Source organism: Euleptes europaea, chromosome 7, assembly GCF_029931775.1.
Source record: "Euleptes europaea isolate rEulEur1 chromosome 7, rEulEur1.hap1, whole genome shotgun sequence".
In the NCBI taxonomy this organism is placed as follows: domain Eukaryota; kingdom Metazoa; phylum Chordata; class Lepidosauria; order Squamata; family Sphaerodactylidae; genus Euleptes; species Euleptes europaea.
In genome coordinates this window covers 83,328,379-83,355,456 of record NC_079318.1, presented here as the reverse complement: position 1 = coordinate 83,355,456, position 27,078 = coordinate 83,328,379, and the positions used below count along the sequence as shown (strand labels likewise).

The following is a 27,078-nucleotide window of genomic DNA, read 5'->3' as shown; positions in this document are numbered from 1 at the left end:
ATATTCTGGCATTTCTCTCTACCACTGTTTTGTTCTTTGATTGAGGGTAATCTGGCCATGTAGACCACTATCACATCCACCTATTGTGATGCTAGATATCCTGCCCAAAGGAAGACAGCAGTGGGCACACTGAAGTGTTTGCCCTATGTATAAAGGGGTTGCTAGATATGCAGACCAGCTTCTAGCCACTGTTGAGAGAACTCTGTGAAAGTATTGTTAATAGATTCAGTTCAGACTCCACTACATACACACAGCCAGCAATACACCAGAAGGTGGAGGGGACCTCTCTCCCTATGGCAAGCGTGGGCAATGTATTTCATACGTAGACCCTACAGATACCCAGTCACATGGCTCTGTAGCCACAAGTTTAAAAATGCAGATTTTAGGCAAAGAGAAAATGAACACATCACCATCGAAAATCTCAGTTGGTGCAGCACTGATACCACTCCAAATCAGAACAGCCAAGTGCAAGTAGTACCATTAAAGAACCACAAAAATTTAAAGCATGAACCTGCCTTGCACTGAATTAGACCACTGGCCTATCAAGGTCAGTATTATGTCTTCAGAGTAGCAGTGGCTCTCCAGGGTCTCAGGCAGAGATTTTCCCACATCACCTATGACCATAACCTTTTAACTGGAGATGCCAGGAATTGAACATGGGACCTTCTGCATGCCAAACTAGGGGTGTGCAAAAAAATTTAAAAAACAAATCTGGTAAAATTCAGGTTTGGGTTTATTGGGCCCGATTTTTGGGAGGAAACCCAAAATAAGCTGAGTTCTCATACTGGTAAATATGGGAATTCGGTTTATTTTTGGGTATCCTGAAAAAAATTGTTCCTGGGGGGCTTTTTTGAGGTAGAACCCCCAAACTTGCATGGTAGCTTGCAGGGACTTTCCTTCCAAGAACCCCCATGTTTGGTGAAGATTGGGTCTGGAGGTCCAAAGTTATGGGGTCTGAAAGAGGTCACCCCCTCCTGCTTCCAGACATGCATTGGAAGGTAAGAGTCAGTCAGATTCTCTGTACCTTCGTGAGTTGGCTAATGCTTGTCAATGAAGAGGGGAGGGGCAACCTCTCCAGAGCCCATAATTCTGGACTCCCTGATCCAATCTTCACCAAACTTTGGGGTTCGTGCAAGGAGAGTCCCTGAAAGCTACCCTGAAAATTTGGGACTTCTACCCCCAAAAATGCCCCCACAGGAGCTTTGCAAAAAATCCCCATTGGTTTCTATTATGAGAACTTTTTAATCTGCTGATTTGCGTTGGATTGTGTCTTTGCAGCAAAAGTTGACAGATTGAAAAATTCTTATAATAGAAACCAATGGGGATTTTTTGTGTGGAAAATCACCCTTTTTTGGGGGGAATGGCCAATTCGGCTTTGGCTTTCCCCCCAGGTTTTGAAATTCAGTAAACCTGAAATTTACCGAAATGGCTGTTTTTTTTGGGGGGGGGGGTTTGGTTCAGGTTTTATTGAATGCACAGCCCTATGCCAAACAGATGCTTTCTCTCTGAGCCATGCCCCCTCACAAACTTTCCAGGCATAAGCTTTCATGAGTCAAACCTCACATCAACAGACACACTGACCAAGTATCTGATCAAGTGCGCTTTGACTCACAAAAGTTTATACCCTAATTTTTTTGTTGGGTTTTTTAAGGTGCTACTGGGCTCAAATTTTGTTCTGCTACTTCAGACTAACACAGCTACCCATCTGAAACCCTCCAGTTAAAAAGAATATTGTAATTACAGACCATAAACCAATTTTGCAGACAGGGTATCTGGAGCACTTAAAAACATTGCCATTTGGCTGCAGCAGCTTATCTTTAAGAATGGAACAGGGAGACAGATTAGACTCCATTTAAGAAGACTGGTTAATGTTGAATGAACAAGCAATGGGACAACAATGCTTTAACAAAATGATGGGCTTCTGTAAAACAAATATCGACCCAAATACTACTTTATTGTATAAAATTATACATTACAAAGTAAGTACTTACTTTACAGAATACAGTGGGGGAAACTGTAGACAACATGTGAAAACAGTACTTTTAGATAACCTTTAAATTCGAACAACACTGAGGATGATGAACTGGCTACAGCTGGGTCTTACCCAGAGGTAACATTTACAGGCATGTCTTTGAGGGAAATTCAGGAATGCTTCTTTGTACATACGGAACTTAAACCTGCATTCTATCTGTAATAAGCAGTGGACTGGGAGAGGAAAAAAACCTTGAGAACCTCCAAAGAGTTATAAGCAGAGTATATAAATGCATTTAAACATGAATAGTATTGTGTACATAAGTCTGAATATAAAAATATATATGTATATTATATATAAAAAGAGTGAGTCAGATGAGCTCAGGTATAGAAACAAGGCGCTAAGGCCAAAGAATAATGCTACTTCTTGAGCTCTGTCTAGAATAGACATAATATTCACACTTCTGCAGCAACCTGTTTTTGAGAAAAGGAGTGTGGACTTCCATGGTCAAGAGATCTTTGAGGTCAAACCTCTGAAGGCTGACTCCAGTCCGCAATCTCAGTTGCTTGGATATCAGCAGAATTGTCAGAAATAACTATCTAGGACACTTGAGGATCTCAGCTTGTTTACTAAGCCTGACACCAAATCCTAAACACACATACATTATATCAACTGTTATGCGTTAAGCTCCAACAATATAAAGCTACGGTCGGCTTCCAGATGTACAAGAGCCTTGACTAAACAGGTGTTGGATGATGATCTAGGCCCGTGTTGGCGAACCTATGGCACGCGTGCCACTTCCGGCACGCGTAGCCCTCTCTGCCGGCACGCACGGTTCCTCCAAGCCTCTGGCCTTTCCGGCTCTGCCCACCCCGGGTGATCTCCAACCAATAGAGATCAGTTCCCCTGGAAAAAATTGCCACTTTGGCAATTGGACTCTATGGCACTGAAGTCCTTTCCCAAACCCCGCCCTCCTCAGGCACCACCCCAAAAACCTCCCACTCATGGTGAAGAGGAACTTGGCAACCCTAGCCTCTCCCTCTGGGCCCCCTCTGGGGGTGGTATTCAGGTTAAATTGCCGCATTGGCACTCGGCGATAAATATGTGGGTTTTCTGTTGCAGTTTGGGCACTCGGTCTCTAAAAGGTTCGCCATCACTGATCTAGGCAATACTGCAAAATGGCTACGATAGAAGCCTCACTAACACAATCCTCACGCAGAGCCCTCAGCCTCTCACACTGCTGTGGTTTGTCAACTGAAAGGCCTGCAGGTCCTCTTCAGCAAGCCCAGATTGGCCCCAGGGCCACCAGTGGCTCATCTCAACTTAAGGCCAAGTTACTGAAGTGCTATTTCTGTACAGAACTTCATTCCAATCTTGTGTGAGCCGTACAAATGCCCAAGAAGTGCTTAACCATTACTTTCTGCCTGCTCTCTGCCCACTTGTCAGGGCTGTTATTCTTTTAGGACATGAAATGTGGCAATAACAGCCCAATTTCGGTTGCAAGAAAAGTATGTGAAGCCCACCGAAACCAATAAAGCAACCCGCCAGTCAGTGCCTTCAGCATCTCCAGCCTGCTGTGTGCAGAACAAGATCAGAAACAGACCAAGGCAGTATCACCCTAAGTGTATATTCTAGATAAAATATAGCCCTTTTATGAAGGGGCACAGAACTCCATTGATCCCTGTGATAGACACCCAGAATAACATCTGAGACATCAAAAAGAATTATTGCTGTAAACAGATTACACTAGACAATTTCCCAGTGGCAACAGATGGGATGGGGGTTGAAAGAACTCAGCCTTTTTTGATTCATTGGAATCCAATATTGCCGAACAACGTACAAACGGAGATTTTAGACGTGCGGGAGGAAAATAAAAGTTGCAAGATAACCATCCTTCACTTCTTCTCATCCTCTCTCCTGGAGTTTGTTCACACGCAATGTCAAGATCAAAAGTGCAGAGTCAGGGATGTACTTGAGAGCCAGATTGGCCCAGTGGCTAGTGTCTGACTAGAGCTGGAGTCCCAGGCTCACATCCCAAACTGCCATGAAGCTGAGTGATGCTGGGCTAGGCAGCCTACCCTACCCTACGAGGATAACGATGAAGAGAAATCTATGTACATCACCCTGAGCTGGAGGAAGGGTGGGATAAAAAAACATACTAAATAGCCCCAAAATACTTTTCATTCTACCCTGTAAACGGTAGAGTGTTTTTTATTTGTGGGAACAATGTGATTAATACCTAGCCGGCATCACTGGGGTGACTTATGTGCAACGGGAGAGGACGACAGCTAGACCAGGCTGGGCACTTGAGGTGGGAACTCTCAAATGGTAAGACAAACTCTTTACTTTCTCCCTGGAGAAGTACATTCAGCCCTACAGTTGTGCTTTCCAATATGGTCCATCCATAAGTAGGCCCAAGAAGTGCTTAACTGTTACTTTCTGCCCGCTCTCTGCCCACCTGTCAGGGCTGCCTTTAAGCTCTGACCCACAACCACTGCTAATTTTTTCCTTTATAATGCCCTTTTGAAACACTGTCATCAGCCCCACAATTGCAAGAGCGCATCCTTTACTCAATGTTAATTAGCCTGGACATTAGCTACTAGCTGTTGGCTCTATACTGCATCACGAATGCAAATCTGAATTTCCATTTCAATGGAATCTCATGTGGGGGGGAGAGAAGGGAAGACTGCCATGGGGCACCAACCTAAAATAATAAACAGGGTATTAAGATGTTATCGTAGAGAGGGCTCCTAAACAGAGTAAACTTAAGCCATCCAAAAATCCACAACACTAGAACTCAGAGCCCAAATATTCATCCCCTTTTAGAGGGGATCTCAGAGTGATATCAGAGAGATCACTGGTCGGCTATTTCTTAACACATTTTGGAGCTTATTAAAATGGTTAGTATTTTACAAGCCCAAACCTCAGCAAAGGTTTAGGCAAGAATTCTTTACAGGCAGGACAATGTCAAACAAAACAAGCCCAATATACTAATCATGGTGCAGCACACTTAAAAGATTAAGTGGCTGGATGGCTGGCATGATTTCCCTGTCATGTTAACTGCTGCCTGCACAACAGCTTGCCCAGTTTATCAGTACATGGTGAAAAGTACCATCAAGTCATAGCTGATGTATGGCGACCCCATAGGGTTTTCAGGGCGAGAGATGAGCAGAGGTGGTTTGCTATTGCTTTCCTCTGCATAGCAACCCTGGACTTCCTCAGTGGTCTCCCATCCAAGTACAAAGCAGGGCCAACCCTGCTTAGCTTCAGAGATCTGATAAGATTGGGCTAGCCTGGGCCATGCAGGTCAGGGCATCAGTACATGTGACCTGCAAAATACCTGCGTGTCTGAAGCTTGCTTCAAGCTACTTTCTAAATATATACAAAGTTAGTATTTCTACTTAAGAGTCCTGCTCCTAGTTTCATTCTCTTTAAAAAGTGCACATAAAAGATATTTATCCTAGGAATGTTTTTCTTGAGCAACATCTGAGAATCTCCAAAGAAGCTACCCCCCCACACACCCTCAACTGCACAATTATCTGTTGAATGTTATGCATTTCGCCAACAAGTAGCTCTAATTACTACATGGCATGCAAACTCAAGACTGTCACAGAAATTTCCCCAAGACACATTAGGCAGTTCTACCCACAATGTGTCGTAGCCAAACGACATGCTGAGGATTCCAAGCGTTTCAGTTCACAGGAGGTTTATGTACACATTGGCTAATGGAAACCATGTGAGCAAACCATGTCACCAGAGCTGGGATCTTGGTATGATCTTTTAAGGAACAAACTGAATCCGGGACTCTGGCACAAACACCAATCTGGTAAGAAAAGCAGCTTATATGACAGCATGCACTGACTAGGTTTTCCATTGGCATCTTCACGTCTACAGCATCTTCTGTAACCCAGTCAAAGTAATCCAGACTCAGAAAGACGAGCTGGCGTGAGAGGCACACACTCTACTTGAGGAGTATCAGCTACTGAGTGCCTTAGAAGCAGCCCTCCTAACTATCCGCTTACCTACTACAGTAAGAAGCATATAGGCACAGGCTTAAATGACAAAGGCTGGGAATTCTCCACTTAAGCTTAATTACTAGATGAACTTAAATCTTCTCCAAAGCTGGGACAACCCCCTTAAGCCCCTCAAGTCTGTTAATTTGGCACAGATTCCTGCTGAGCGCAAGTCTCATGAAAAGCAACTGGATGGGTCAGAAAGTACAAATTAGAAGAGAAAAGTAAAAACATTATGTGTAGACATTAAAAACCCACTGTAGTTTTCAGTATCCTCAAGTCAAGTTCTCATACTGTGTGAACTTTTAAACACAGATACCTGGCAGAACAAGATGCAGCAAATACCGAGGCAGCCCAACTGAATCAAAACTCTAGCAGAAGCCAGAGGATTATTGCAACTGAGTGTTTTAAGTATTGTGCTTTTCAGGTAAGTGAAGGAAGGGAGACTATACCAAGCCAGGTTCACTGAAAAAATACCTAGCATGTAAAAGAAATGGCCCAATGTGTTGTTACATATCATACTTGTGGCACAATCTGGTATTCTCTTGGAAATGCTACATTTACATTTAATACTGATAGCTGTACAAGACCTGGAAAGAATGGAGGTCTAAGTGTTTAACACTGAAAGGGCTACATTTAAAAGGTGCTCTGACTTATAAAAAATCATCTAGCGGAGAAAATGCATGAGCTGAGGAGACCGAAGTATAAAAATCTATATAGAAATGTCAACAAAAAAGTTTAAAATATGTGCAAACAAGCCACAGTTCTTGAAAAGAAGGCATCTGTGCACTCGTAACGTGGTTCAGATTAGAGCCAAAACAAAAGGTGGAGCGAATATACAATTTGGCAAAATTTCCAGATTCTGAAATGTTCATTTTGCTAGCCAACTGATGGATACTAGAATCTTGACTCTGACTAGATAAAAGGCAATTAATTTGCCAACTTCAATACTTTACAGAGCAACAGGAACACCACCCCTCTGGATTCAACAGTTTGTGTATAAATGCAAATGTTGTAAAAAAAAAAAAAGATCTGAATTCTTTGAAGCCAGTTTGCTTATTTTGCCTCCTCAAATTTGTTTAAAGTAGGTCATATCCCTTTAGAGGGCTAGCTCTATGGAGAAGGAGGAGAGAAGAGGAGGCAGAACAGCTCTCCTAAGGTCCTAACAGTTGGAAGAGTGCATGTTCCCTAGCTGGCCAGCTGCCAACATCAGGATGTCTTTCTTCTCCTTGTGGAATCGCAGCTCCTTCCCAGCCAGCCGGGCTTCGTCCAGTTCCCGTTCTGTGGAGGCCAGCTCTCTGGAAAGGGCCCCTGGAATATTTTGCTCCCGACTGACCCAGTCCATTGCCATCTGGTTCCTGATGTCATCATCAAGGGCACGGTGGGAGTAGTGAGCCAGCACCTCCTAGAGAGGGAGGGAGAAAGACCTGCAGGTGAGAGTTTGGATGAACTGATTGCTTCCCGAATACCAGGGCTGTGGAGGAAAATGTGATTGGCTGCAGAAGACCACCTGGGATAGGCTTACAACTCTGGTTTGTTCCTCAAGCTGCACTCAAAAAGCTACACAAAGTTGGAAGAACAGTCAAGGACAGAGATGCATAGCTAAGCTGCAGCAGGGAGGAACATTCTCAGTCACATTTGTCTCACAGGCCTTTCTGGAGAGTGGGTCAAACAAGAAGCCACTAATCCCCCTGTATTTATTTTATTATTTATTCACAAAATTTATATCACGACTTTCTGCTTTTACAAGGGCCACCAAGGTGGCTAATGATTTAAAACATACATGATAAAAATGACACTTAAAAACCATTAAAATGTACCCCCTCTCCCAAACACATAATCAAAACAATTAAAATTAGAGTTAAAACAGATTCAAAATACATACAAAGTATAAAAACAAAGTATAAAAACATTGGTTAGGAAGGAGGGATCATTGAGGGAATGCCAGACAAAGCAAAAAGTTTTCTCCTTCTGGTGGAAGACAGCAACAGAAGGGGACAGGCAATCTCCATGGGGAGAGAGTTCCAGAGCTTTTTGTGCCATGACCAAGAAAGTTGCCACCTGCCTAGTCTCAGAAGGTGGAGGCACCCAAAGTGGGGCCTCCGAAGATGACCGCAGTGGTCAAGCAGGTTCATAAGGAATTAGGCGGACCTTCAGGTATGTTGGTCCCAAACCATATGGGGTTTTGAAGGTCAAAGGTACACAAACCCAGGTTAGAAAGTTTCGCACTCACTCTCAAAAGCAAAGAGGTAAAGAGATAACATGTGAACGCCTACATTAACTGAGACACGAGCATTCTTTCACATTATCACACCTGGTTCATCACCCCACGCCACTTTAGGAAATCCATTAGCATAACACGCATACACAAAGAGGGATGGATGTTTGCCAGTTAGTATGGGGGTCGGGGATTTTTAAGGGCTCTCACCTGTCGCGAGCACTGCCTCTCTCGCATGGCTTTAAGGCTACCGTTCCAATGCAGCAGTTGGAAGACTGTCATCAGCTCCTGCCAAAGGAGAGTAGTCCAGTTTTGAGTACCATTTCAACACTAATGAAAAAAAGGGAAGGAAATGCACAGACATCCATTCACAGGAGACACAGACCTTTCAAGAACTAAGACTACCAGCCCTCTCCCATCGACAAAAACCCACCACTGCTGTGGAATGACTGATGAGTGATGCTCTAGACATAATCTTGAACCACCCAGATCTATCCTCCTCTACAGGAAATGGCTCTCATGCAGCTAGAAATGCAGCCCGGTGCACGAGAATAAGGGTTCATGCGCAGGATTCCAAAATTCTACATGGAGATCAAACTACCTGCCTAAGTACGTCTGTCCCTTAAAATATCTGCTAGTTCAACACAAAACTATCATGAGCTTTGGCATTCTTAGGATGACTGTTTCTCTCTCTCTCTCTCTCTCTCTCTGTGGCCATGTGATCTGGTACAGGGATCACTGGGCCACTGACAAAAATCCCAGCTTTTACAAAGACCTTTTGTGCTTCTCAAGGGGCTTGTAAAAACCCTGTGTTATTCCATATGTTTCAAACAATACAGCTCTGTTATGTCAGCAGACAGGAAAAAAAACCAGTGCCAGCTGCCTCCTGGGAAATAGTATCCATCTGCACATTTGAGGATGATAGTCAGAATGTGTAAATGGCTTATCAGTGCCACTTATAAGTCTGGAGCAGTTAAATCATGCAAAGGTAAGCAACAGCACAACTACACTGCTTTGTGCAGGTCATGCTGAAGCTCATGCCAGAACTATCCCGTTAACCTCACAGGCAGGTCAGGGAGCCCCATGCATAAAAATAAAGAGCTGGGAGGAACATACTGGCAATGGAGTCACCCTGTGTAAACAGGGCCATTAATGTAAACCTTGCTCAGTCAAGCTACCAGATTGTTACTATTCCTGGGAGACAAACAAAAGGAGAGATCAGCACTGGGGAAGCCGGCTCATAGCGGATTGCCAAACAAAGCATCAACTGTAAGCGCCGAGGTGCCGGGCTCTGAGAAACAACCTGGCTCTACGCCAGGCTCTAACAATGGAGTACTGATGCTAGATTGTGCCTTGATCCAATACTTCTCCATTCAAAGCACTGCCAGGATTGAGCAACTGCTGTCCAAGATTTCCTCTGACAACATACAGTAAGCGACGTACAAGTTCCTCCTAGTGCGCTTTGAGGTTCAGTTACTTAAGAAGAGTGTTGCTGGATCAGAGCAGTGGTTCATCTAGTCTAGCATCCTGTCTCACACAATGGCCAAGGGGATCCTCTGGAGGGCCAAACAAAAGGGCATAGAGGCCAAGGCCTTCCCCTGATGGTGCCTCCTGGCACTGGTATTCAGAGGTTTAATGCCTCTGAACATGGCTCTGTAGCTCTCCAGCTTTGAAAGAGGATGACATAAATCATGGACAAGGTTACAGAAGCCTGCAGCTCACTCACTTCCAAGGAGTATAAATTAGACTGTATTTTGTGAGGGCTGAGGCTGAAGAGGACATGTGTCCTGCATGTGTCACATTAACAGACTGCTACGGTCACCCAAGATCTCTCTTTAGCCTGCTGCAGTTTATATTCCACAAGTTTCAATTCTCCAAGAGAATACTTTAAAGGTGTTACACAGGTTCTATCTTAGAAATACAGAGATAAAAGTATTGCACTCTGTTGGTCAGTATACTACAGTATATTGGTGTACTTTTATTCACTTGTTTAATTGTTTTAGCTGTGAGTGGGTCTGGAAAGGTGGCACACACATTTTCTGAATATTGCCAAACTATCAAAAGTACCTGGAATTCTAACATTGACTTCCCTTTGTTCGACTCCAACATGAAGCGGAATGCACCAATGCCAGTGCTCGGATTGTCTGCCTCTTCTCTATTACCCTGCAGGAAAGACAACATTTAAGGGATTTAATTTATGAATGCTGTGATTCTTTTAATCTTAAAGGTTTTCTTGCATCGACTGTCACATGCTGTGACATCTTGAGAATTTCTAAATGAAAAGGCAGCATACAAATATCCAAAACAAACACACGCTCTTTAGCAGCTGGGCTCTACCAGCAGTATGACCACATCATCCATTCGTGACATTTTCTAGGAATGTTCAGAGATCCAAAAAAGCATGAAGAGATTTTCTAAGACTTCAGACGTAGGAAGGGAATACCACAGCCCTTCCACAAATGGCAGAACAAAAGTATCAAGGGTACATCCACTTCTACAGTTCCCATAACAACAACTGGCCGAAGATCTGGATCTTAGAGGACAGGGTTAAGAGAAGAAAGCTCAGCAAACAGTAAGGAGGGTAACGATTTATTTTCATGACATTCCAAGAGCTGTTAGAAACCATTCCATAAGGATTTCCAGATGCAAAACACATTTCTTTTCCCATGGATGCCCATGATTTCCCAGAATTCTGCCCCCCAATCCCATCAATGTGGCTTTCAGAAGCACTTACATTGAAAGATGCCAAGGCCTCCAAGACGCTTTTTTCAATAAATTCATCTGTGATTCTCCGGGATGGATGTTCATTGAAGACAGAATTCATCAGAGCAATTTTTGCTGCACTCCTCCTTGCTTCAGCTTTAGTGGGACAAAACTGGTGGAGGGGGGAGGATAGGCATCAGAAAAGACGACAAGAGGCCAAGGTCAATTAAATCCTATTCACTCCGAAGTGTTACCTGCCCAAAATTATTATGTTGCAACCAGGCATTGCTGAACTGCTATTCTTTGACATCCTGAAGTCATTAGGAGTGGGTTTTAGAAGCCAAGCAACCCCAGCCACTAGAATGCAAATTATGCAAGCAGCTGAAGTCAGCAGATACATAGATAGAGAGGGAAACTCCATAGCTGGGACTGTCAACAAAATTAATTAGCTTAAAGTCAAGATGTAGCCACCTTATTATAAACAATCCAGGCTGCTTTCCAAGTAGACTGAGTGGTTCAGAAGCCAAGACTGCTTCTTTTGGATGTCAGGGCGGTTCAGAAACCAAGACTGCTTCTTTTGGATGTCTGTTTCAAATTGTAGAACAAGAACTTAATTCTAATGTAAGCAAATGCATCTCTACCAGTAACCAATAAAAACTTTGAGCATTCAACTTTACAGCTATCAGCTACCTTTGTGAAAGAAATGGCAGCTGTCAAGCAAAACTTCTTAGATGGATTTTCAGTCAAGGTGAATCCTTTATAAGACCCCACCAGGATAACAATCGGAAGTACATTGTCTGGCTACCTGGACACCAGATCCTAAATTCAAGTTCAGAGCTCCCTAACAAGACCACCTCTGAGCCATCGTAGAGGTAGGGGGAAACTTTGGAAACCTCATTTGCTAGATATTCCCAACTGAGCAGGCTCTTTCTGCTTTTCTTATGCTTTGATTAAGTATGAACTGAGTTTAGGGTTTGTATGTGGTTGCTAAGACCAAATGACTCCAATTTTGGAAAAAGAAAATTTTCTTTAAATATAAGAAACTGCTTATTACAAGTAAAAGCATACAGCAAAGATTACACCATTTGAAAACAGGAAAAATCAAATACAAACACAATCCCCTTTCTTTAGGTCTAAAACTTATTCCCGTGATATTAAAGAGATAGTCAGAAATATCTTATTGGTTCGGGCTTGTGGTTATCCATGGTCCATATCAGTTTTACCTTCCTCCTCCACCTGGATGGTCCCCTCTCTTTAGACCATGTGACTGCATGTATCTCCTTCAGAGTCCCCAGATGTGTGACTGCAAGAATGGCTGTTCCCCTTCTTAAAGGGGACAGCTTCTTCTTCACAAAAGTCCCCAACCCTTCCCACTGGAAAGCCACCGACCAGGTACAGAAAGGAAACAAACTAGAAGATGGCCACGTTACCCGTAAAGGCAGTTTACACTTAACCCCTGAACACTCAGAGTATAAACCCAACATTCACAATGCAAAGCCCACAAAATTTTTACCCAAATACTTGGGTGAAATGTCATATCACCATTGCAGAACCGACGTGGAATAGCAGCCATATGGGTCAGGAGGCTGCAGTGAAGAGGGGTGAAAATCATTACTTCCTGCCTCTTTTGATAGTGTCAAAATAGAGCAATTTCCCCACCGATGGTTATGTGGATACTGCAAACCCCAGGAATAAAGCTTCCTATGGTTAAAATGGCTGCCAGTGGGGAATGGGGGGGGGGGGGCTGTGCAGACCTTGCAAGTTCCTTACACTGGATCCAAACCATAATCTGCCCTCTGCAACAGATGTGTCAAAACATGCACACGCCTGGTTTGCCTACCAAATTGTGCCCCAACATGTGCAGGGAGATGTACCTCACTTCCAATTACCTGGAGCATTTTTTGAATGCTTTTATTAGTTTTAAAAGTTATCATTCCTAAAACCATGGATGTTTACCCACATATTCAAACCACTTTCAATCACTTAATTGATTCAAATAGGATATGGGGAGATAGTGGTCATCAAAATTCCATTTTGGCTTGCCTTTCTCTTTTGCGCTCCATCTTGAGATGTGGGATTGGCTCCTGTTTGCTAGGCCAAGAGACAGGGTTTCTGGCCATTAGCACTTCTAAAGAGTGAAGGCTAGCAGGTGTAGTCTTGTCTAAGCATGCTTGCTGGCAAAAGAGTAGCTCCAGAGAGAAGGCAAGTCTTTTCTGATATATGGTCATCAGACCATTCATCAGGAACATGCAAGTGATTAATCAATGGGCCATCAGCCACAACAGGATTTTGTCATATTAACATTCCCTCAAATAGGTTAGACAGCCCAATCACGTAACAAAGGCTGCTTCAAGTTTCCACCAAAAACTTCATCTGAATGAGGCGATCAAGACTCCCCCTCCCACCCTTCCTTATTTGGAATATTTCCAGGACCATATACACACGTCTTCTCACCACTGAGGAATGGCCAGTCTGCTAGCTCACATTGTCCCCTCCCATTTCCAAACTTGGAAAACAAGGATTGTTTTGTTTTGAAGTCTCCAGCTGTATAACTGGAACCAGAATCTGACCCCAATCGCATCCTGCTAAGCTCAAGCTAGGTCCAGACTGCCTATTTCTGTGTATTTGTGGTGTACCTGCCCCAAAATATGTCACATGCTTCCTTGGTGCTCTTCCCTTGTGAATTATTGACTGCCTGGATGTTGAGCTGGACCTCTGCTCGAACCTCCATAGTCTGGTAGATAACTATAGTGCCTGATTTACCCTCCATCTGTCTCTCTCTTTCTCTCTACTTCTTGGTGTAATGGTTAAGAGCAGTGGTTTGGAGCGGTGGACTCTGGAGAACCAGGTTTGATTCCCCATTCTACCACATGAGTGGCAGACACTAATCTAGTGGATTTGTTTCCCCACTCCTGCATATTAAGCCAGCTGGGTGACCTTGGACTAGTCACACTCTCTCAGCCCCACCTACCTCACAGGGTGTCTGTTGTAGGGAGGGGAAGGGAAGGAGATTGTCAGCCAGTTTGATTCTCCCTTATGTGGTAGAGAAAGTCGGCATATAAAAACCAACTCTTTTTCTTCGGCCTCTTCCCCCTCAACAAACTTAGATTTTATTGCACCTGCATTCTCAGTATTCTTTCCAAACCTGTAAAGGAACTTCGCCACTGTGGCAGGAGATTCCTTTATAGTTGTGTTGGCCACTTCCTTGATTGGGAATCCTAGCTGGATGTAAAACCATCAACTCCTTTAGTATAGGGGTGGGAAGTGGTGGAAGGAGGCTTCCTTCCCCTTAAGCTGTCTTATTTATTTCCTCTAAGGAGCTCAGGGCACCTGGGGTTGGGCCAAACTGGAAAGTGGGCCACCTTCACATTGACACACGTGTAAGATGCATGTGACTCTTGACCACATATGATAACAAAGTGATCACCATCAAAATATGGAGCAAATAAGCTCACCACCACTATACAATTCCATAGCTACCCCTGATCTATTAGCACACGGTAGCAATAGGAAAGGGAATTTGTTGCTGTTGCTCAACAATTGTCTGTTCTGAATCTAAGCTCTGGATGGGAGACTACCAAGGAATACCAAGGTCGCTACTCAGAGGCAAGCAATGGCAAACTACCTTTAACCATCTGTTGCCTTGAAAACCCCATGGGGACATCATAAGTTGGCTGCGACTCAATGGCAAAAAAAAATCAGGTCAGAATTCTGTGCAGATGACAACAAAAAAACAAGGCAAATACCAACTGAATAAAAGTTCTAACCTGAAAACTGCCAAAACAGCTTCCTCCAGGCAAAGTGACATAGCAAACATAAGGAGGACTGTTGGATGGGACCATCTCGTAGACAACCAGAGCACCATTTTTCAGATCAGCACCACGTGATTGCTTCATCTGCCAAAACTCCTGAAGAGCCTCTACAACATTGACTGAAAAGAGAGAAAAAGCAATGCATATCAGAATACTGAGAATGAGATAGGTCATCTTTCACAGCAAAAGGGATAAGGAAAATGTAATATGGATGGAACATTTTATACTTGCATTTTCCCCCTAGAGGGACAAATCTACTAGCACAGTTTCAATCATCAGCACCTATCAGACAGCAAGCAGCCAGATCTAATGAACAGAAGCTTAGTCTCTTCAGGACACAGGTCCAAAGCTAGAGGAGATTAACAAAGCCTAATTTAGAATGAGAAGTATTGACTGTTCATTACTTCAATGTGTACAACATTCAAATGACTAAACAGTGAGTAGAAGGCACTTTCAAAGGGTGTGGTTTAAGTAATTCAGAGCGTGTATACAGGACCTACCCTAAAAATAGTAACCCTCTTGCTATTTTAAAACAGAAAGAGGTTGCCATGCCTTGTGATTACCATTCTAATGTGAAGGACAAAATGGTTACATGGTGTGGGTGGGTTAAAGCCCATAATAGCTTAACTGACCTGCACTGGCATTAAAATTTCTAACAATAGTTGCAATGTTCTTGGATGCCCTGTGCTTATTTGAGATGGATACAAGAATATTTTGCAACCAAAAAGTGAGTAACATGAAGAGTGGGTCTATTCAAGAATCAATTGTGACATTTCACAATAAACTTAATTGGGACTGTAAACCACAATAGTATCAATAAGCCACAACAGTACCCCCCTTCCCCAAATATGGGTAACACTAACAGTAGCTAACAGAACCATGCACCTTTGTGTCAAGCTTTTAAAAGCTTTAGTAACAAAGTTAAACTTGCCAGTTTACTTCAGCATATACATTTTCAAAGGGGGACGCCAGAGTGTCATATTCTTGACAAGCAATCTCAGGAACTGAATTGTTGTAGGTATGCAGGTACCTTAATCTAAGTACCAAATACACATTTTAACCACTCATCAACAACACAAGTTTGCTGCTAACATCTCAGATTGAAATCATACGCACAGTTACCATGGAGTAAACTCAACCAAACCAATCAGCACTTACTTCCAAGTAAACATTAATAAGATTGGACAGCTGAGAAAGAACAACTATGGAAGGTTTAAAGAGCTTTCCACAAGTTTTTACAAAGAATAGGCCTTGGCTCCCAATTATGGAATTCCCTCTACAAAAAAACTTACCAGTGTCCAAGCACCACTGGGAAGCATCATTAAGATGCTCTTTGGACTGGCCATTGCAACTCAGGATTATGCCAGCCAGTATGAGGAATTTTAACCAATTTGATCAACTGGACCCACTACCACCAATTCCATCATTTTATTTTTTTTATTTAACATTTTTAAGTGGGGAGAGAAATACAAAGGGGAGACAGACAACAGCAAAGAAGAACAAAGCTCCATCAATTTTAATTATCATGTGGAAGAGGGAAGTTCCACAGATACAACTCTGCATGAAGAAATACATCTCTCCTTTGTATCTGGTCACTTTGAGAGCAAGGGATTCAGTTTTCATATTCGCCAAACAGGCATGAGAAGGGCTTACCCTTTGTCCTTACAAAGGACTCTTAGATCCCCCTAGACTACCCTTGAGAACCCCCAGGAATCCCTGACTGCAGTTTAACAAACACTAAACTAGACTGTGTCTTCAGAAGCCATAAGATCAGCTCTTCAACAAAACAGCCAACTTGAGTTGATATTATGTTGCTTGAAAACAGCCAAAAGGGTACTCCATAGAAACGAGTTGTAGTCTCAGCCCAGACAAGGCTCTCCTGTTACATACTGCCCCTTTCGTACAGCAAAACCACTGTTTCCAAAAAGTTTAGGCCAGACAGCAAGCAGTAAGTATACAAGGCAGCCACAATCCTTGACTGAATTAAGTACTGTATTTCCAAAACCACAAAACAGTTCTATGACGAAAAGCATTTCATTTGTAAATTAGATTTCACAAAAATGCCTGTATTTTGGAAAAACAAAAAGTCAGCAGGCCTGTGTGCATACTGGTCCCGCCCTGCGAATGTGGTTCCCACACTGTGGAATAGCCTGCCTGAGGGGGTGAGAAAGGCTCTCACACTTCTATCATTTTTATCAAGGAAATAGGACTGGGTTAAAATTGGAATTGTTTGGGAGAATGCTGTGGGATACTGTCTGTTTATGACACTGTTTACTGTCTACATTTACTTGTTTTACTACATTGTTTACTAATTTCTGCAATCCAGTTTTTCCATTTGATATGTCACATTTTACAGTCTTATTGTATTGTTTTCTATCGTAATCCAATCTTATTACAATGTTTATGATGTGCCTTATACTGTTTCTAAGACACTGATACATTTTGTAATCTGCCTGGAGTCATGGTGAGAAAGGCAAATTATAAATAAATACCCAAGTTCTACAGTAATGTTATTTTAAAAGTTAGTATGATCTCATTCCTATAATTAAAAGGGCTATACAAGGTCTGACAAGAGCAGCATCAATATTTAAAGCAACAGACATGCTGCAAAAATGATTTTTCAATCTATCCTGAGTCCATGAATTCACAGGAAGCTATAAGGCAACGTGTGTTGGGTAAAAGTTAGTGCTTTTTGGGCCCCATTGGCATTCTTTTAAAAAAGCTCACACCTCACAATGACTTGAAAGGGGGGAGGACAGCCCGGCCTGCATAGAGAATATACTGGTGTCCTTTAAGAAGAGGAGAAGAAGAGTTGGTTTTTATATGTCGACTTTCTCTACCACTTAAGGAAGAATCAAACCGGCTTACAATAACCTTCCACACAACAGACACTCTGTGAGGTAGGTGGGGCTGAGAGAGCTCTATCAGAGCTGTGACTAGTCCAAGGTCACCCAGCTGGCTTCATGTGTAGGAGTGGGGAAACCAACCCAGTTCACCAGATGAGCATCCGCCACTCATGTGGAGTGGGGAATCAAACCCGGTTCTCCAGATTAGAGTCCACCACTCCAAACCACTGCTCTTAACCACTACACCACGCTGGTTCTCAGAAGTTAACACAAAGTTCTGTCTTGTATTTTTAAATAAAGACAAACGAGGTTCTGATATAAAAAGAAATGATGGAAAACAAGCATCAGCAGCACAAGCAAAACTAAAATGATTACTTTGGCTAGGACCAATTGAGAATGCTAGAAAAGATGTCTATGATGTCCAGGTTTCCATGAAGAGTTGGCAGGGTCCCACCCCAAAGTATGCAAACACTGACTACAAGATAAAGAACAGCTTTCCAGAGACTCCTTACTGGCCCTTAGAATACTACGGAAAAATAATGCTGTCCAAGATACTTAAACTGAACCTGGCTGCAGGACACAATGACACACACTCTAAGATTGTGGGTGTTTAAAGGTTAGAACAAGAACACCTTCATGGGAGTCACGTAGCTCTCTTTGGTCTTCTGGCAGAAATGTTTTTCCCTTCATCTGTCTCTGCTGCAGAATGCTGCAAGCCTTGCTTGGAACTAGGAACACACGAATCTTCCCTTTCTAGTTTTTCTTTTGGTTATATACGCTGCCTTCGTGAGCCTTTTCATTTCACTGATTTTGTTTACCGAAGTTATCATTTTGTTTCTTATACACTGTGTACAGGCTTTGACAAACAAACACTGCAAAATGCATACATTTTACTGGAATATGTTAGAATGAAAAACGCAGAAAATAGCGTAAATACAAAGGCTCGAAGAAATGCATACACACTATGAACTGCTATTCTAGCCTGTTCATGGCCAATTTGTTGGATAGTCTTGCTATCAACGTTGGGGGTAAATATCCACCCCAGTTGCACTTTGGGGTGGGGGGTAGAATGCACAGAGAAGCGGCTCTACAGTGTTGTCCTTTAAGGATATTGTCACCTGCACATTAGTATACAATGTCCCAAATACAGCTGCTTAGCACTCAGTTGTCTTTCTGTAAATAAAAAAAGCAAAGCCAAAAATCTATTGATTTCAACTTCCTGCGTGGTTTAACTCAAAACAGTTCATATAACCTATTGGAATACAAAAATACGCCTAAAAAGCTGGCAATGACCTACAAATCTTTGTCCCCGAAATGCTGGAAATGTAATAATGAAATAGGCTGATTTCATCATATGTGGTGGACTTGTGACAAAGCAAAAAAAAAAAATTTGGGACATGATTTATAATGAAATAAGGCTAATTATTCAGAATAATGTACCTAAAACACCTGAGATGTTACTTAGTATGATACCGGACTCTTGTAACTCAGAGATCATTTTTTATATACCAGTATGCCACCGCTGCTGCAAGATTAGTATATGCAGCTAAATGGAAGTCACCAGATATTCCAGACAAAATAGACTGGATACGAAAAATGTTAGAATTGGCGGAGATGGCAAAACTCACGGCATTGATAAACCAAAAAGACAATATACAATTTTTGGGGGAATGGGAGGCATAGAGGGTTTACTGTGAAAATGAACTTCAAATGGGGGAAATTGAAGGATACTCATTGATCTAATCCTTTTTTCTTTTTCTTTGTTATAAATAATGTTTTATAATTAACATTATACTTATATTATGATTTATCTGTAATATTGAAATAATCACCAAATGATTTGAAATAGTATCTACATTTTAATTGATTGAAGAAAATTACACTTGAAATTATAAAACACAATTAGGATTAGAATTGTTATACAAAAGAGTGCATAACTTTATAACAAGATGGAGTGAGGTGAAGGGGAAGTTTTTTATATTTTATTTTATCACATATTTGTATCTCCAACAATAACATACCATTTCGTTTTTCTTCTTTTTGTAGATGAATTTTAGTAATTGTTGGTAAATTGTCTATCTACTATGAAAAATAAAAAAAATCTTATTAAAAAAAGGAATACAAAAATACACCCACCCACCCCCTTTAAAAACTGCAAGACAGAGTGCTGCATTAGGATCTGGGTGATCCAGGTTCGAATCAGCAATGGAAGCCTGCTGGGTGATCGTGAGCCAGTCACCTTCTCTCTCAGCCTAAACTACCTCACAGGGTTGCTGTGATGATAAAATGGAGGAGGGCGGAACAATGTCGTAAGCCATTTTGAGTCTCCATTGGGGAGAAAAGTAGGATATACATGATTAATAATAATGTTCATGGAGTCCAAAACATTAGCAATTATCAATTTTAGATATCTCTTAAAATTATGGCAGTTTCATAATTTTCTAGTACCTCAGGTTCAAAACATAGTTCTTGTTGTTTCAAACTGAAAACAAAAATTGTAGCTCTGTAAAAGAACAGAATTTGTATGGTTCAATATGCAAAAGGGAAGGAGTGAGTCCTGCTAGACCTCTCAGCAGCCTTTGACACTATCAATCATAGTATCCTACTGAGCTGTCTTTCGGCACTGAGATGGGGGCACTTTGTTATGGTGGTTCAAGTCCTATCTGGGGGGCAGTTTCAGAAGGTGGTGCTGGGGGATTGCTGCGCTGCCTAATGGTCATTGGCTAGGGTTGCCAACCTCCAGGTGGTGGCTGGAGATCTCCAGTCAAAAGAAATCAGTTCCCCTTGAGAAAATGGCTGCTTTCACAACTGGACTCTATGGCATTGAAATCGCTCCCCTCTCCAAACTCTGCCCTCCTCAGACACCCCTCCCCAAATCTCCAGGTAATTCCCAACACAGAGAGGGCAACTCTACCGTTGACCCACGGGGTTCTGCAGGGTTCAATCTTATTCTGCGTGCTATTTAATGTCTACATGAAGACCCTGGGAGAGGTCATCAGGTCTGAGCTGCAGTGTCACCAATATGCGGGTGACACCCTGCTCTACCTTTCTTTCCCACCTAATTCCAAGGATCCTATTCATGTTCTGAACTGGTGCTTGGAGTTATTAATGGGTTGGATGAGGGTGAACAAGCTGAACCTTAATCCTGACAAGACAGAGGTTCTCTGTTTTAGTAGAAAGGAAGACCTGGGATTTGAGATATCTCCTTTCTTGGATGGGGTTATATTCCCCTGGTTTGCAGCTTGGGAGTGCTGCTGGACACCTTAGAAAACCAGGTGACTGCAATGGTCTGGAGTGCTTTTGCCAGGCTTCAGCTGGTGCGTCAGCTGCCTCCACTCCTGGGTAGGTCAGATCTAGCCATGCCTTGCTACATTTAGACTGGACTACTGCAATACACTCTATTGGGGCTACCCTTGAAGAGTATTTGGAAGCTACAGCTAGTGCAAAACGCTGCAACAAGACCACTGGTTGGGGCCACCTATCAGGAGTGTGTGACCATAATAGTACAGTAATTACACTGACCATTGATCTGCTCCCATGCCCAATTCAAGGCGTTGGCTTTGACCTTTAAAGCCTTACATGGTTTGGGACCAGGGTAACTGAAAGACCATCTTCTTCCATATGTTCCTGCCCCAGAATTAAGATTACAGAGAGAGGCTCCCTGACCATCCCATCAATCAAAGATGCTTGTTTGGTGGGTACATGAGACGGCCTTTTCAGCAGCAGCCCCAGAGTTATGGAACAACCTCCCCAGGGAGGTGCACCTGGCCCCCTCACTTTTGATCTTTAGGAGGCAGCTGAAGACTGTTATATTTAGGACTGCATTTCATTAAAGCAAAGCTAAATTGTGATATTTATTTAAACTTTTAAATTTTGGTTTTATGTTTATTAATGCTTTTAGGTATTTTATGAATTCTGTAAGCTGTGAGATCCATAGGAAGAAAGGTGGCTAATATTTTAAATAAACTAATTAAATGTTTTTCAGGCGCTGAGTGTTTGGGCACTGTGAAACACAATGAATACTTCCAAGCACATGCACACAAACCTCTTTGGAATTTGGCTCAGAGATCATTAATTCATAGGGTTGCCATGAGGTGGAAGAGACTTGATGGCACTTAACACACACAAAAAAACCCTGTACCCTGCAATATGAGTTGTGAACATTTTCTGCAAGCATGGTGATACAAGATGGGTGCGGTCCTTCGAAATAAGGAAAATGCTAAATAAAGTGAGCAGACTTACAACAACACCTGCATTCAAGATTATTGCTGCATTTGCAAACACCAGCTTTGGTGTGTCTGCCGTTTTTAAAAAAAACATCTGTACTTTTTAAAAAAAACATCTGTACTACTTTTCTTTTTTTTAATCAGCGCCACACTTTTACCATTATTGAAGGTGCTTATCAGGAAAGGCTAAACATTTTTTTACAAAAACAGGAACACAGATTAACCAAACCAACCCCCATTTCTGGCAACTGAAAAAAGCTCATATCTTCACTTTGTGCCCCACCACTTTCTCAACTCATCCTCATCAGGAGACATCTCCTGAGGCTTAACCACAGCTTGTAGCCTACTAAGATCAAGCTTTTAAACAGTTTGCTACTTATCTCTAGCATTCAGGATAACGACTGCCTGAGCTTATCCCCTACTATATAACCCCATTTTGCACAGGAGGAACTAGTGACACTGGCTAGAGATTAACAGCAGAACTGCCAATCTTAAACTGGAAGCCATAGTACACACATCCAAAAGCTCCCTATGAGGAAATAAGGGTTGTGGCATGAAGCAGTAACAGAGAAACTGTCTGAAGAACTTGTGAAGAAAACCAGCAGCTCATTTTTAACATTTGTTACTCATGGTTTCAGGCATTTACAGCCACAGTCCACTTGGCTGTTATTTATATCCATTGTTTATGGCCTTGGAGCACAGACACTGGTCCCTGCTTTGTGTATGACACCAGATCTGACTTGCATATTAAATAGGAAACAGTAAATGATTCCACATGGCCTTGAAGGTTTCCAGAGCCAGAAAAGCAGCACTGAGTTTAAGTCACTGATTGCTTGCCAAACCTTTACCACTTAGAATGTGCAAAGCAGGATCTACTTAGACCTGCCGCCCTATCTAAATATCAAATGTTCCAAACAGCCACAAACTCCATCCATTTGGATAAGGAAAAAAATATTTCTCTTCTTGAGAGTTTTGTAAAATCTCAGATTGTAACAGTCCTGTGTCCCCTTCATACATTTGCTATGAAAACCAAACAGGTCTTGAAGATTACTTAAGTCTGAGGTCACCCTTTCCTTAACACTAGTCTAATGAAGATTCTGACAAGTATCCTATATCCAACATGTATCATCAACATTCTCATGAGACAACTGCTACTTACTCCGGTTTAGTTGCATCTAGTATATTTGGAGACTAAATTCTAAGTCTTTTGGTTTGGAAGCCACCCTAATCGCAACAAAAAAATAAAGCAGAAATAGCACTCTTGAAAATAAATCAATGACTAAACAAACCACTGGGAAGGTAGTTTATATTGTGTCACCCACTACCAGTATGAAAGCTCTGCTTAGCAAAAACAAAGGGGCAGGAGACAGGGAGAAGAGTGCCTCAAAGGATTTGGCAGCACTCCAAACACTTTCTCCACCACTACAGGAACTTTTCCAGCCTGCAAGTTACCAAAATTTGAGACCAACAACACTAAAGCTCCCTTGTTCAGAAACCCACATGCAATTTTTCTTCAGAAGGGATACGCTTTTACTCTGCACTCACAAAGTCCTTGCCATCTTTAACTTCTTGTCCAGTCTTCTGACCCCTGGTATACAGCTCAGCTGATGCAGTGTAAGGTACACAACTGTGCTATATACACAGGTTCCAACAACATTTATTATTTGCATATACCAAAAACATTCAAAGAAACACAAAATCTGCATGACAATGCCAGCTGGCGTTTAAAATGCTACTTGCAAGTCTGGGCCACAAAGGGGTTTTCCTAAGGTCTGGATGTTTAAGAAGAAAGCTGATATAGAGAACTAGAGAATGTGCGTGTGAGCTGCCTCAACTCACATTGTGGGACAGAATCAGCCAAGCCTTGATCTCTTTGTTGTCCATCTGCAGCTTGATGACAACAGAACAGACTTACCTCACAGGGCTATTCTGTACCTGAAATTTGTCAAGCCACTGATTCTCAAACTTTCTGAAGAGGAACGCCCTTCTAAACTTTCTGTGCTGTTCAGGACCAACACTACTCCCCCTTCCCCAAAATAAGAAGCAGGGGTCTCATATCATAGAGAGTTGGAAGGGACCACCAGGGTCATCTAGTCCAACACCCTGCACAATGCAGGAAATTCCAAACTACCTCCCCCACACACACACCCAGTGACCCCTACTCCATGCCCAGAAGATGGCCAAGGTGCCCTCCCTCTCATGATTTGCCTAAGGTCATAGAATCAGCATTGCTGATAGAATCAGTTAATGATCAGCTACTTCATATTCCAACTGTTGTGTTTAGTGCTTAGAAATATGTAGTATTACTGAGCAACTGGCTGCATTTTCCAAATAAATGCACACTTAAGAGAAGCAAAACCTGGCTTTGCCATTAATCCTCCTCGCCAATCTTACCTTGTTCCTCTTCCCTCCTGACTTCTCAACCCACCTGCAAGGGAGTCCCTTCTCACATTTTGACAGCCACTATTTAAGCATTTGGAGTAGAACTCTAAGTGCTAAGGAGTATTTGGCCAACTACCAGAACAAAAGGATGCAGATCTAGAAAAAAAAATGTTTTGTAGTCAACAAGTGCATTCCTCCCTTTTTCTCTATATAATATGCATTAAGCACAAATTGTCTTACTGGCAGAAAGAACAGACCTTCTACTCTGTACTTGCTCAAAAGCACCACCTCGACACAGTGTTTTATTGAAGCCTCCCGGAAGCGTCTCTTGAGGCTAACAGATGGTCAAAGAAAATGGATCCTCCATGTCCTTACCGCAGCTAAAAGACTCATATTACAACACTGGAAAGATAAAAGCCCACCTCTGGTAAATCAACGGATTGACGACCTCAAGAGCTCTATCGATATTTGAGCGCATGGCATATAAATAGCAATTGTTCACAGACTTATTTTTAGATATTTGGAAACTACTTATAGAAACTTATGTGTTGATCTTGCCACCCATTATTATACTATTGCCTTTATGTATATCTTTTTTAAAGTTTCCTTTTCTTTGGTTCTTTCTGGATTTTTTGAAAAAAAGAAAAAAGGGGGGAGGTCCTGGCAGAACAGCACTCTGCTCACATTCAGAGACACCTTGTCCACCTATTTTAAGCAAGTTATCTGAAGAGATGCTCCACAGATGCTGAAATATAGGCTGCTTTTAAGCCTTTTAAAAACTAAACAACCTTGCGAAGCTCAGAAAAAGAAAGGCACCCTGTATGAATTCTGAGGTACCCTGATCGAATTCTGAGGTACCCTGATCTTTAACTGAAACAAAAAAAAGTGCCTTTCTTATTGTCAAAACATATTGCAAATGCTCAAAATCACAGCATATTGCAAATGCTCAGAATCACCTAGCACTTGCGTGACTTATTTTGTTTCCGAAGAGAGAAAACGCAGCTTGCTCGTGCCGAGGCACCGTCCTTTTCCACGCTCCTTCAAGAAAGGAGAGCTGCCTTCCACTGCCCTTTATTCAGTGGTTCCCAACCTTTTTTTGACCAGGGACCACTAGGGCTTTTTTGTTCGGTGCAGGGACCCCAAGGTTCAAAATAAAAATTCCGAGAATTTGAAAATAAACTTTAATCATAACTGTTAGTTAAACATTAAACTTAGAATAATATTTGAATATATTTTTTATAATAGAGAACTTTTAATTGAAAATATTAATTTATTATGGGTGGATAACTTTATTTCGCGGACCTTTATTTAGTTCTCGTGGCCCCCTGGGGGTCCACGGACCCCCGGTTGGGAACCAGTGCTGTAGATAATTCACAGTGGGTAGTCGTATTAGTCTGTCTGCAGTAGTAGAAAAGAGCAAGAGTCCAGTAGCACCTTAAAGCCTAACAAAAATATTTTCTGGTAGGGTATGAGCTTATATATATATATATATATACACACACACATATATACACATACACACACATATGTATAATTCACAGTGGGTAGCCGTGTTAGTCTGTCTGCAGTAGTAGAAAAGGGCAAGAGTCCAGTAGCACCTTAAAGACTAACAAAAATATTTTCTGGCAGGGTGGGAGCTTTCGTGAGCCACAGCGTGAGCCTGCTCTTTTCTTTATTCCTGTGTGTGTAAAGTGCCGTCAAGTCGCAGCCGACTTATGGCGACCCCTTTTGGGGGGGGGGGTTTCATGGCAAGAGACTAACAGAGGTGGTTTGCCAGTGCCTTCCTCTGCCCAGCAACCCTGGTCAGGCCTCCCATCCAAATACTAACCAGGGCTGACCCTGCTTCGCTTCCGAGATCAACCCCTATTTTACCCTGCGCTGGGGGGGGGGGGGGGAGAGAGAAAGCGCTCTGCACATTCCCAGAGGCAGGACCAGAGCCCCGGGAGGGGAAACCGGGGTCGAGCGCAGCCGCCCCTCCCCCTCTCCCCCCGCCTCGCCCTCCTCACCGCGGCCGTAGCCTTGCGTGTGCTTGGCGAAGCTCCTGACGACCGCCTCGACGGCCTCCCTCAGCACAGCGGGCGGCCCCGGCGCCGTCCCTGCCGGGGAGCTGGCGGCGCCCACCGCGCCGGGCAGGAGCGGCGGCGGGAGAGGCGGCAAGGGCGGCGGCGGGGGCGGCGGCGGAGGCCCCAGGTTGAGCCCGAGCCCCAGTGGCGGCGGGGGCGGCGGCGGCGGTGCCGAAGCGCCGAGGGGGACGGGGATGGTGACGCCAGGCCGGAGCGACCGCAGCGTGCCCCCGACGCCCGGCTGCAGCCGCTGGGCCCGCAGAGACTCCATCATCATGGCAACGTCGAGCCGCCGGAGGAGGAGAAGAAGAGGACAAGAACCGAACTCCCTTCCCCACACCCGGCCCGCCTCTCTTCACACCGCATTGTCAATCACCCCCTGAGCCGCAGGAGCCGTCCAATGGCAGGGCGCGTCTCCGGGCAGAGGGCTGGCCGCGTAGGCGCTTCCTCCAATCGCCGTCGTGATCGCCTCAGGGGTGTGGGCGGGTGAAAAAAAAAAGCTCCAGCTGCTTGGAATTCGCCAATGCATAATGAGAAGGCTTTAATCAGTGGGCGGGGACTTTGGCGCTCTACCCAATCGGCGTCGCTATAATCTCATGGGCCGGAGGGGGGTGGAGTAGATAGGCGGAGGTGAGAAAGGAGGGGGTCGGCTCAGCCCCTTGGCGCGAACCAATGAGCGCGCCCTTTGATTAAGTTTGTCCCACGAGCGCTGCCGTGTTGCTTCCGGAAGCGGCGGTGGCTTTTGCAGTCCTGGGCGCGGGGGATGAGCGACCCTTGCCCTAGAGCGGCGTCCGGCTGGCGGCGCTCGGGGGCGGCCTAGAGCGCGAGGGTCCCCGTGCGGGG

General features: G+C 43.3%; 1 protein-coding gene across 1 annotated transcript; it reads right to left on the bottom strand.

The window, feature by feature from the left end:
* Positions 1 to 7,128: 7,128 nt before the first annotated feature.
* LIX1L (limb and CNS expressed 1 like) lies at positions 7,129 to 26,509 on the bottom strand. Its single transcript, XM_056853234.1, has 6 exons — positions 26,179 to 26,509; positions 14,674 to 14,837; positions 10,938 to 11,078; positions 10,271 to 10,366; positions 8,414 to 8,491; positions 7,129 to 7,390 (listed from the first exon to the last, which is right to left on the bottom strand). Exons 1-6 carry the CDS (start codon positions 26,507 to 26,509, stop codon positions 7,148 to 7,150), a joined length of 1,053 nt encoding a protein of 350 aa, XP_056709212.1. The 3' UTR covers positions 7,129 to 7,147.
* Between the last annotated feature and the right edge of the window lie 569 nt (positions 26,510 to 27,078).

Bases quoted from the DNA above. Each gene is read 5' to 3' on its own strand.
- LIX1L (XM_056853234.1), bottom strand. From the start codon at position 26,509: ATGATGGAGTCTCTGCGGGCCCAGCGGCTGCAGCCGGGCGTCGGGGGC. The intron at 11,079-14,673 runs GTTAGAACTTTT...CCCCTCCACCAG, and splicing joins GCTGTTTTGGCAGTTTTCAG to TTTTGTCCCACTAAAGCTGA. The intron at 10,367-10,937 runs GTAAGTGCTTCT...TCTTTCCTGCAG, and splicing joins AGGCCTTGGCATCTTTCAAT to GGTAATAGAGAAGAGGCAGA.